At 40.1% G+C, this 11,829-nt stretch overlaps 1 protein-coding gene across 4 annotated transcripts in view; it reads right to left on the bottom strand.

The window, feature by feature from the left end:
• LOC137982047 (E3 ubiquitin-protein ligase TRIP12-like) overlaps positions 1–11,829 on the bottom strand; it is a 62,905-nt gene that overhangs the window by 12,490 nt on the left and 38,586 nt on the right. For all 4 annotated transcript variants that reach the window (XM_068829072.1, XM_068829073.1, XM_068829074.1 and 1 more), the window contains exons 35-50: positions 11,589–11,635; positions 11,409–11,451; positions 8,342–8,428; positions 7,221–7,268; positions 6,931–6,962; positions 6,248–6,275; positions 6,098–6,129; positions 5,379–5,460; positions 4,835–4,914; positions 4,274–4,386; positions 3,929–3,988; positions 3,441–3,523; positions 2,987–3,068; positions 1,665–1,725; positions 881–965; positions 540–608 (exon numbers count right to left, since the gene is read on the bottom strand). In XM_068829072.1, coding sequence (XP_068685173.1) covers positions 540–608; positions 881–965; positions 1,665–1,725; positions 2,987–3,068; positions 3,441–3,523; positions 3,929–3,988; positions 4,274–4,386; positions 4,835–4,914; positions 5,379–5,460; positions 6,098–6,129; positions 6,248–6,275; positions 6,931–6,962; positions 7,221–7,268; positions 8,342–8,428; positions 11,409–11,451; positions 11,589–11,635 — 1,032 coding nt within the window. The remainder of the gene's footprint in view (positions 1–539; positions 609–880; positions 966–1,664; positions 1,726–2,986; positions 3,069–3,440; positions 3,524–3,928; positions 3,989–4,273; positions 4,387–4,834; positions 4,915–5,378; positions 5,461–6,097; positions 6,130–6,247; positions 6,276–6,930; positions 6,963–7,220; positions 7,269–8,341; positions 8,429–11,408; positions 11,452–11,588; positions 11,636–11,829) is intronic.

The raw sequence follows: 11,829 nt of genomic DNA, 5'->3' as shown, positions 1-11,829 counted from the left end.
TTTTCTTTTATTGGTCACGTGACCATGGGCGTGGAATGATAATGTCATATTTAGGGTCATTGGTTTACACAACTTGGAAACTCACCAAAATAATGCCAATTTTTCTCAAATTACTTAACCATTACATCCTTAGCAAAGCACCCCAAAAAACACGTCAGTAGGCCTTTAACGTAAGACATACAGACGGACTGAAAAGGATCTCGCGACGTAATTGTTGGCACCAGATCCCCTCGACATCACCCATGAAGGCGAGGTTGAATGCTGAAACCTCATGCTTGCGCTCGAGTCAACATTGAGATTTTTCGTGGGCCTAATCTTTTTGTCTGTGCATAAAAGCTTTGTTTCAAGAGTTCTACTACTCGTGTACTATGTCCACGTCAAAACTAGAATAAAAGAACATTCAAGGTCTGTCGATTCAGAACTAATTGATCTTACTATTTACTTTCCTTCTCAAAGCGCTGCACAACGACCCTACAAAACTGCAACGAAACTCCTGTTTAAAGAATCAGAACAAGTTTCAATTACTTGCACAAACAAACCTTTTTCCGATCAAATCGCGGTGCTACTCGATCAGATGCTTCCGTATTCATAAGCTCAGGTAATGTTTCCTGCAACAAACAAAGGCGCTTTATGAGAAAACTCGTGAAATTCGCAGGACAGAGTTATTAACCTCCAGGTTCACATGTTCCCTTGTTAGCATCGTAGCGACCTCGAGATTTTGGTAAGAGTACAAGTTTTTAATTCCTAACTTGGTGCGTCCGCATAACCAGCCTCTCGTTCCCTGCTTAAAGGGTCATCCTAAGGCTTTAAGAGCAAGACTTGGTTAACAAGTGATTGCTTGCAGCACACGAAGTGATTCTGAAAGAAAGACCAAACATACCTGTAGTTTGCTGAGCGCTCTGTCTCTATCCATTGCAGTACAATAGAAAAGCTGTTGTCGGCATTCAAACGGGAAAAGGAAAGGACTGAAACAGAACAGTAGAGATAGTCACCATTAGGCTAAAGTAACCCGTAGGCCCTCACTGCTGGTCAAACATTGTGTGAAAGAAAATACATACATAATGAACGGGTCATCCGCTCGGGTATTTACATTGGAGAGAGCCTCCGAATTGTGAAACAAAGTGTAATGTTTTAGGCTAATTGTGTTAATAATCTATTTTTAAATCACAGAATGGTCGTTCTGTGGTTTAGACACAGATGTGATGATAGGGTGATAGTCGAACTGTATCAGGATTTACAGGGTTAAGGGTTAATTATGTCTTTTTGCTTAGGAAATCATTCCTGATTTGGCCATGGGTTTTCTTGATCAATCTTACAGCTAATTAATGCCGGGATCACCAATCGAAATGTTTTGTGCTTCAGATGGTCCGCTGCAAGTGCAACAGCTTCAGATTTACCTTATGCCCACAAATCACTTTGTACTCTCAATCAACGTGCTTAACGAAAAATCTATTTTTTTTGCATTATTACCACAAAATATAAATTTGTTAGGATGTGTCAATAAGGCTTAAACAAGGTTAGGTAAGGTAAATGTAATCAGAATGGCTATTGAGCCAATCGAGTTGAGCTACTAATAAATGTTACACAAGAACAGAAAAAATACAGGTCGGCTGGCAACAACATTAAAACGACAAGCGGAGAAAGAAATTCCTACGACAGCTCACCATTTGCGAGGAAGTTCCTCTACCCAAGCAGGGAAGTTTCCAGTGATCACTGTGATTGGATCTGAAATTAAAAAAGTATGGTCAATAGATGGTGTTCACTGCGCCACAGACGTAAGCGATCCTCTGGTTAGGTCCGTCTGCGAACCAGGTGCCGAAATCCTTGTTCTGGGCCCACAGTAGCCTGCCAGGATTTGAGTACGCGCCATAATGTCTGTTAAGAAAACCAGTTGTTTGACAAGACTGGTAATAGCCAATCAGGTTTAAGTCTGTTGGAGAACCAAAACAAGGATCTCGGTGCTGCTTCGCAGACGTTGCTAACCGGTGTTAGATTACGTCTGCGACGCTGGCTAGGTGCTCACGTGACGTAATCGCCGCCATGCTGGTGGACGAAAACAAAAGATCTCTCATGAGCTCCTTTTGTTGGTCAACTACATCATTCTTATCTGTCTCTCTAGAGATTGGTTGCAAAACCATCTATAGGTAATTCACAGCTGTTAACGAGCTCGCCTTTAAATGGAAGCAAAGCTGCGACTTTCTTATGATACTTGCTCCGTTTACTTCCGCATGTAATAAGTTTGCATATACATGACAAAAAAGCAGCCAGGTTCAAATCAAACTAAGATCAACGTTTGTTCCCCATAAACCCGGTCGATGCACTGATGTCCACGTGATTCATGAGAGATTTTGATCACACTTAACAGTATACCTGAGACAACATCATATGAGGTGGCTGGGACGAGCTCAACTTTAGCATTCCTTTACTCCAAAGGCGAGGTACACACGTGCTCAATGGCATGTTTTCCAGGTGATCCACAAAAATATTGATGACACTCACTCAGTTCACAGAAAATAATAAGAACTACGCAACACAAGATCAACTTTGGCCATGCCATATTCCAAAGTCCAGGACCCAGCTGTTGAAAAGCCGATTTACACTTATCCGCGATTTATCAACCAGGGTTTGAGTTTTGCCCATCAAGAAACCCTGTAACAATTTAATAAAGTCTAATTTAAAAATTAGGGCTTGGAATAAAGTTGACAGTTACTTGTGAAAATATATTGTTCGTGTTAGTCTTACGAAGATCGTTTCATCCCGACCAAGGGACTTGGAATCTTGTGGAAACATTTCTGATTGGGAAATAAACTGAAGGAAAAGTTCCCAAAAATCCAGGATTAGTTAAATCAAGGCTTTTAATAACTAGGCCCAGGAGTCTAAGCGTGCAAGTGATTCACAGCATGCCGTTCACGTGATCCAAGGGATTCTCAATCACATTGTACACCTCAGAGAACATTGTAAAAAGAAGACAAAGAGATAACAATACCTTGTAATTGTCGCACGACCTTTGCTGCAAGCTTGTTGTTTATGAACTCGCTGCAAGGTAAGAACACTCGGCTACTCTGCTCCTATAAAAAACCATGAGAATTAAAAATTAATGTTGGGTCATTTAAAGAACCACACCTTGATGTAGTATCCGCACCTTCCGGGAATTTAGGCAACGACCAAGGCCACTTGAAAGCTTCAAAACAATAACTGCGCATGCAGCACGCAAGTGTACACCTCTAACTAAATACATTTCTCTGCCGTACTCTACAAAATAACATCGTGGAACAATGAACGACAACTCAAGCCCATAAAAGTGATTTTTTCATTTTCTATCTGCACCTCAAAACTACTCGTGTTAACCAGTGAATAAGCATGGGTATCAGTTAAAACGCGGTTGACTGTAGCCATATTCTTGAGACAATCTACGGGAATTACCAACTAACCGCACTGACCTCATAAAGTGTCGTCCAATGAGAATTCAAAACGTGCAGGGCTTTCATGAGGCTGATAACTTCAATACTTGGATCAGAAGTAGCTATGAAAAGACAAACAGGAACGAAGTTTGGATACTCAGGTCACAATTACCAATATCTTCCCATTGTGTCTATGGAAGATGGAAGATAGGTCCTACTTAGGTGCACCCCATTTCATATAAGGGCTACGAAGTGTCTCCTTGCCTTTCGCCTCAATTTGAACATCACTTGCATGCAGAAACACAGGTAATAAATGTAACTAAAATGTCCCTCTACTGTTTCCCCTTTAGTAAACATGAACAGCCAAGATCACCCTAACCTTAACGCAACCGTTACACTAAAGGCGCTGTTACACCGAGCAAATTTTCGCGGAACTTGTCTCGCAACGCAACAAGTTGCACGAAACATTTCAGCACGCACTAATGACCGTTTAATACTACAAAGTACAGATAACCGTCGCAACTTACTAAAATTTTGAGGTTCGCAAGCTGAAAGAAGGTGACTTATAGACGCTTCGTTCTCCGAATCTGAAAGAGGTGTGAACAACAATTATTAACAATTACATTTATTGTTATTACAATTATTAACAATTAAAAGAGATGTAAACTGACAATTGATCGGAATGGTTTTCACTCAGGTGATCCGGCAACGTTTTCTTTATCAGGATCAAAAAAAAATTATTTTAACGAAAAAGTTTCCATAGTATGTGGAATGAAAAAGATCTAGTGTCTTCTATTTGCAATTAAAAGAAATAGTCGAACTCTTTTTTTCCTGAAAGAATACGTAAGCAGGTGACTTGATCTCTGGTTCACCTTCTTCTTTCCATGTCTTTCTTGAAGGTCGCGAAACGCTTGCCACGGCAGACTTTAGTTTACTGCTGCTTACAGTTTCTTGCTCCTTTTGGGCTGTACTCAGCGGCCGAAACCTATAATTTAATGTTAACGAGAGAAGTAAGGCATCTAGCACTGATCACTTGTGAAGTGTCGAGCTCGTTGCACAAGTGCCTTGGAAATAAGGGAGGATAAAATCAAGTCAAATGGGACCAACTTAAAGTGCCCCAACAACATTAAATTGTCTTTGCTGATATAAATTTATTCACTCATTGAAAAAATTTTCTTCATTTAGTTTTCTGCATTTTTATCTTCTAAGATGACGTCACAAACTGATCTGCCATGCAACAGTTCTCTCGAAACTAGAATGCAAAACACTTTGTGAAGTCATCTTATAAGGACAGACCAATGCCTCTTACTAGCTCGGCCGAGGGGAAAGTACTTTGTTTGCAAAGTACTACTTGTTTTACAGCGCATACGGCGACGAGAAAAATCCATTCTTTTTTCGTTGATTATGAAAGGAATTACAAAAGTGACACTTACCATATAGTATGCGTGGAAACCCAGATACTGGGTCTGCCAAGGATACCTTGGTCGTCGTCGAAGTCTTTGTCTTCATCGCACTGAAACAACAAAAAAATAATCTCGTGAAGTTTCCACGAACCATGTTGGAGGGCAGGAAAGACCCATAACCAGATCTGACACACAGCAGAAGGCTTTTTCTCAGAGCCTTAAATCTTATCGAGCCTTTCATTAACTTGCCGATTCTGAAGTTAAAACTCAAATAAATTGTTTCGTTTTTCAATGCTCTCAATCACTGCCATGTGTCAAATTCAACGCTCTGATTGGTTGATCTTGATACTTTTATCGGTCCACTTACCACATGTCTACCACGGCACGCCTGGGAAAAGGTCCATTTCGCACAGAAAATCTTTTGGTTCGTGAAATAACGAAGTCAATATGGGTAAAGAAATGCCCTATTACCATTTCTGAGTTCAAAACTAGTATTAACTATAAATTTCCCCAAAATGTCGCGACATAGTCAGTGTTTACAATAAAAAGACAACTATAAAAGAAGTGGTCTTACCTGGCCAAACTGCTTGATAGCTTGATACACCGTCATGTTGTAAGGTAAGAGATGATCTCCCAATAAAATTTCCAGTTGGTGTCTACGTGAGATATAATGTTCAGGGAAAGATGATAGAAAGGAAGCACTCGGGCAATCTAAAGACTACAACCCACAGCAATGTTATCTTGGTCAGTGACAACATCAATTGTATTTCCCCAAGAGACTATCAGGTGAGAGAACAAATCCCCGTGTCCTATGATAATCTTTTTCAATCTATTTTAAGCTTCGCGCCACGCTGTGAAGGTTATTTTTGGTTTCGTCCCCATGGCCGCGCGACCCATGGTTAGAGGATCAGATGTCATTGTGAAGAAACTTGCGAAGACTTTTCTCGCCGTCGCATGATCCAGTGAAATCCTAAATCGAAATTTGAAGATGTGATCGGCTTTAAGCGGTCATTACGTCATTACAATTGACCAATCAGGTGTCTTTCCTAAAATAGCCTCGCAGCTTGACTACGAGCTAAAATTAGATTGAAAAAGATTATCATGGGAAGAGGCCCATGTATGGGGGATGTACTCTCTCACCTCATAGTCTCTTGATTTCCCTTATTTCGTCGTCCGTCACTGACTTCAACCCGGTGAAGTGATAAAGAAAAAGTTCTTTGCACCCAGGGCTAATATACCTTGAGTAGCACGAATTCCTAGGCTTTCCGTTTCAGAAAATATTTTGTAACAAACCTTGAATTGTTTTGCATCTGAAGCTCAGTGGCCTGCGTAAAAAAAAAAAAGACGAATACACGATAATCAATACGTACCGAATGTTTTGCGCGAAAGAACGGAATCACACGAGCGATTTCTTTCATGATTTAATTTATTTACCAAACTTACCAAAGATTCATCAATGTCATCATCGGATCTGAAAGGAATCACAATTGCTGAGTGAAATTGAAAACAGGTCGCTACAATAAAATGCCAAGTCTGGTGTTGTATAAAGCAAAAATTATTCGAGGTAAACTGCCATCTATCAACCCATCTTTTCCTTTTCGAACATTTTCGAAAGTGCATTCTCTAACCTAGGACCTAACTGGCAATCTGGCATTACTTAATGCCAAAGTGATTTTCTTTAAAGTGAATATGACAGATTTTTCTTTATTTACTCAAGTGAAACATCATGATTTTCTGAGACAAAAACAACCCAAAAAAAGAATTTTCACTTCCGGGGAGCGTTAAACCGCGCTAGTAAGGAGACTGCGGATAGCAGAACTGTGACGTCAAGACAGAACCAACTTTTCTCTTTTTTTAATTGAGAAGTTGATGAAACTGTTTCTGAGATGCGTTGTATTTGGTTGCAATAATGCAAACGAACGAACATTTCTATCCCAAAAATTCCCCGAGTTCACTGGTCTGCTATTCCCAGTCTCCTTTCTAGCACGATTTTATACCCCAATGGAAGGCACAGAATAAAAATCGGTAAGGAAATTTATTTGGTTGTTTTTATCTCCAACACCATGATGTTTCGATCGAGGGTAAGGTCAGACAATTAAAATGTTACTCAGGATGTCATAACTCACCCATCATCCTCGCTTCCATCGTCATCGGGGTTCTATGAAAAAAAAAACATCATCGAGCTCGCGTAAAAGCAAAAAAATATCTGCAAGTTTACCGGCTATTTTCTGTAATTTTGTTTCTAAATCAAACTTTATCTTTTTTGAAGAGATCAGAACAAAAAAACAAAAAAAGCATGCTTGCTAAAATCCCGTTGATCATCAAAACCAAACTGCTTGAAATTGGGGAGATGTTAAAGTCAAACGTTCTTTGAATGCCAGTATGTTTGTTAAACGATGTTTAATGAAACACATACCTCTCTCTTCTTTCCATAACCGCGGACAACTAGATATCTCTCAATGGCCTAAAACGGAAAGTGATCAAATCAAATAACAAAACTGCCTTGAACAGTGTAAAGGAAAGGTATCATTTGGACGTCTTCAAATATTTATTTCATGTCGTGCTTTGGGAAGAAGCTCAAATTTGTACACTGAACGATTCCTTAACATTACCATAAGCAAATACTGCCCAGTACTGCATAACAAACAACAACTTAGGAAGGACTGCCCATTTTTAGATCTCTATGAATTTCCTCGTGCTCCGATTGGCTAATTTAGCAGGCAGTACTCTACAGAACAGGGCCGGGTTGCTCATAGCATGGTTAGCGCTAACCAGCGTGAAATTACCATGAAACCTATAGGTTTTTTGCGCTAACTAGGATTCGAGCAACCGGCCCCAGGACCCAGTTGTTCAAACGATGGACAGCGCTATCAGCCGGATAAATCACTATCCAGCGGATAAATAATATTGAAACCAATTGCGCTATCCACGAGAATAATGATTTATTTGGTCGATAGCTTTATCCACCTTTTGAACAACTGGGGCGCGATCGTTAAATTTTAAAGACTATTAATTTTGCTGCTTGATCTCGTCTCCAGATGTTCTGCATAATGATTACGGTTCTCTGTTTTTCCTAGTTCAACCTCATGTGAAAATTAAGTTGCAGTTCGGGCGTCGAACACAGCTATTAAAAGGTAAGTAGCTTCCATTTAAAGTGCTACCGTGATAAAAAATCACTTATCGTTTTTCTTTACATTTCCAAAGTTGTTGTACTGAATACTCGAAATACGAGATTTTCTACAGTCAGTTCAAGAGAAAAACTATTTATTTTTATTTTGATGATCATTTAACGGCCCGCCCATTACTTGATGTGGTTCTGACAGATAAGCTCTCAGGGAGCTGGATCGAGGAGAGAGTAACGTCATTTACTAACTCGTGCAAAAACGTAGTGTGTGAATGCGGCTTACTTCGTGTTCAGTACGAGAGTTTTTGGCTTTCTGATTACCTAATTCGTGTTCAGAATATGACCCCTGATTTACTTCCTTGTGCACTTGACCTTTAAACGGCATATTCACATAAAAGGGACTTGGTTCTTACCTGGACCAGTGCAAGTGGATCAATCTTCACTGGGCCTCGCTTCCACTGCCTCAAGCCCTCACATTCAGGATGTCTTTGAAGAAGACACTAACAAACGAACGAATATCAGTTTGGCCGCGAAGGAAAACAATTTTGCAAACGCAAATCTCCCGTGGACGCAAGACTATGTTTCAAAATAACTTTAAAGAAAAATACTCCTGCCTCCCGGGACAGTTTTTCTGTCCAAACTTTTTAAGTTTAACAACGTCAGCAGTGACATCTAGGAGGCAATGTTTCCGAGACAACGTTTCCCTACCGTAGGTATTCAAATACGCTGGTCTTAACGAAAAGCAATGAAATGAACCAAATACAGCGGAAAACAATAAAATAAGCCGATAACAAAGCAAACCGCATATACGCAGTTTGCGGTAATTGTGACTGGCCGAAGGAGGTAGTCCTACAGGTTTCACTACGGTGTTTAATGTTTAAGAGCTTTTTTTAATCTTTAACACGTTGCAAAAGGTCTAGCAAAGAGCGTTTGGTTTGGTTTGCAAGTTGCATATAAAAGTTTAGGTCAAATACTCAACGCTATTCTTGGTTTTCACGTGACGCCATCAAAATTAAAAAATAAGGAATTATCAATCCTTTTGAGATTTTAGTTTTGTTAGTTATTAAAACAGGTGAAGACTTATCTTTTCAGTTTGATAGGGTTTGTCCTCGGGTGATAAAGCAAGGTTGAATTTCTAACCTTTTGCGGTACACGATATTAAAATTGCGGCCGAGAATGCCATTACGGAGGTTAAAAAAGTGAGAATAAGTACTCATATAGATATTTATGAGCCCTCAGAAGACGACTACAGGCTTTTTATAGCAAAACTCGATGACTTATGTTTTTGTTAGCTTTCAGTCGCCATATCTGTGCCCCTCAGGGACCGTTCATTTTTTATGGGGTAGGGGGGGCTGGTGGAATTTGGAGGAGTGTAATTTGAAAATTGTATGACCCCCCCCCAATTTCCGATTTTTTTTTCTCCTGGCCCCCCCCCTCATCAGAGTAATTTTTTGGAAGCCCCCCCCCCCACCCCCCTTGAATAAAAAATACATATGGTGTTGAAAGTTACCGCAGCATTAAAATTTCGTTTTGTTACATTTCACATAATTTATTGAAAGAAACCTGAAAGCTAGAAAGCTGCTTTTAACAAATCACTCAAAAGAATGAAAAGTCAATTTCTGCTCTTCTTGTTACAGCTCGTCCTGAGCGTGTTGTAGCTGGCCGCTCGTCTGCGTATTCCTCATCTGAGGCGATAAAAGCAATAACGACATCATTTGAGTCGTCTTCAGAGTCAGGGGCATCACTCTTGTAGTCAACATCAGTTTCCTCTCCCTCACTGCTTTCATCACTGCTGTTTAGTTGACCTGATTCATTCCTGCCTCCCACTTCGGCTTGTCCAGTTCTGAGAGTATTCATTCGCAAGAAGTGTCCCATAATTGTCTTCACTTTGTCATTCTTGTTGCTCCTCTGATGCTGTTTTAATAGCCCATGATGTTTTAAGTATTTGTTCAATTCTGGCACACGGAGCTTTTTTAGCTTGGTGGCATCTTCACACAAATTAGCCCAATGATAATCTTCATAGGACTTTTCTCTTGCCTCCCTACTTTCCCTTGCCCTTTCCTCCAGTCTCTTCTTTTTTTTGAACTCCATGACGTCAAGATGCTGGAGATAGTCAACCACAAGCTTTGGTTGCACAATGAATTTGTCTCCAAATCTAGCTACGCTCTCTGGGTCAGACAAAACTGGCATGCGCCTCTTTCAACTGGACTCTTGGTTGCCAATCGTCTGGATCACGCCCCTCATTTGGGGTCTGCTGATAAGGAAGGTAGTGGTACTTTGGAAGGCAGGCATGATCAGGAAATGGTTTGGGGCATCTCCTTATAGGTGGTCCAGTCCATTCACAACAAAAAGAACAAACTTGTCCTACCTTTACTCCACAAGAAAACTTCAGAAATTTCTCAGAAAAAGCCTTGGTAACGAGGTCAGTTCCAATTACAGGACTCAAATTATTGTTCTTTGTTTAATATGCGCTTGATAACAACACTTTTATGAATGAAAAGAAAGTTGTTACTATTCAAGACTGTTATTATGGTACGTTCACTGTTATTATAAAATATATAAAAAGCTGTTGAGAAGTTTTCTTGAATACCCTGGAAATGTTTTAGTTATTTGTTATAAATAAAAGAGGTCAATTTTTTCCTCAATCTGTAAAATCTCTTATCCTATTTTTAATCTAATTTTTTCGTCCAACCCCCCCTTTTCCTTCATTTTTTTTCGGCTGGCCCCCCCTTTCAAGCCAATTTTTTTAGTGCCCCCCCCCCCCCAAATCCCACCAGCCCCCCCCCTTTCTCATAAAAAATGAACGGTCCCTCAGAGGGACACAAACATGGCGTCTCCATACAAAACACTTCTTTGAATATTTCCCGCACGAAACATCGCACAGACCTGAACCTTTGCCAGACTGTTTGAATCTTCATCTTCTTTTTATCTCTTTGATTCTTGACTTCATTTGTTAAATGGTTTCGATGGTGTGACCGTGAAAACCGGCAATTTTTAGAACGAATCCAAACTTCCAGATTTTTTGATGCAACGCGTTAATTCGATCATGCGCAACAGACTGCCACACAACATCAAGGTGATCACACCCCGAAATGAAGATAGCACGCTATATTGAAGTGTCCTACGCCCTAGCCGAGGCTGAAGGTGACTTTGAGAAAGGTAACCTTTGAGTAAGGAAGACCACTGCTTTACAAGTACCTCCGATTTCTATCAAGCTGTCATCATAGGTTATCTCTAGCCTCGTTTTGATTCAAAGACCTGGGCCCAGTTGTTCGAAGGGTGGGTAGCGCTATCCATTGGATAAATCACTATCCACTGGATAACTCAATTGGTTTTGCTAGCTGGTTTATCCACTGGATAGTGATTTATCCGGTGGATAGCGTTATCTGCTTTTTGAACAACCGAGTCCTGGTTACTGGGCGCAGTTTTAAAAAGCGTCAAGCTCTGAAGGTGTATTTTCTGATTTTTCAAGCAACGTACCTTGATTTGATGAGAGCTGAAAAATCTGAGTGCCTGTGATCCCCTAAAAGGTACAAATATAAGGGTCGACTCAATTTTAATAGGATACACTTTCCCACCGAACGACTTATACTTGAAAATAACATTGTCGCAGATGTCTTTTTTGCACTTGCTTAAGCTCTTTAATAATAAAAAGATCACCTTGTTCCAACTGCTCCCCCAGGGGTGTCATGGACTTTAACTGGAAGCTAAAGAAAGTAAACAAGAGAATGATGGTGAACGTTTTGGCTAAGGTGGCTCAAATCAGTTTCAGCATTTGAAAGAAACGTTATTATTAGAAGGATTGACACTACAACAATTTATCACTTAACAGCAATTTTATGGTACCATATCAAACACTCTTTATTGCTGAAAACGATTCGGTCATTTTTGGTTACGTAAG

Source organism: Montipora foliosa, chromosome 13, assembly GCF_036669935.1.
Source record: "Montipora foliosa isolate CH-2021 chromosome 13, ASM3666993v2, whole genome shotgun sequence".
NCBI classification, from domain to species: domain Eukaryota; kingdom Metazoa; phylum Cnidaria; class Anthozoa; order Scleractinia; family Acroporidae; genus Montipora; species Montipora foliosa.
Note: the sequence above shows the minus strand (reverse complement) of the source record. Positions and strands in the feature narration are given on the sequence as shown.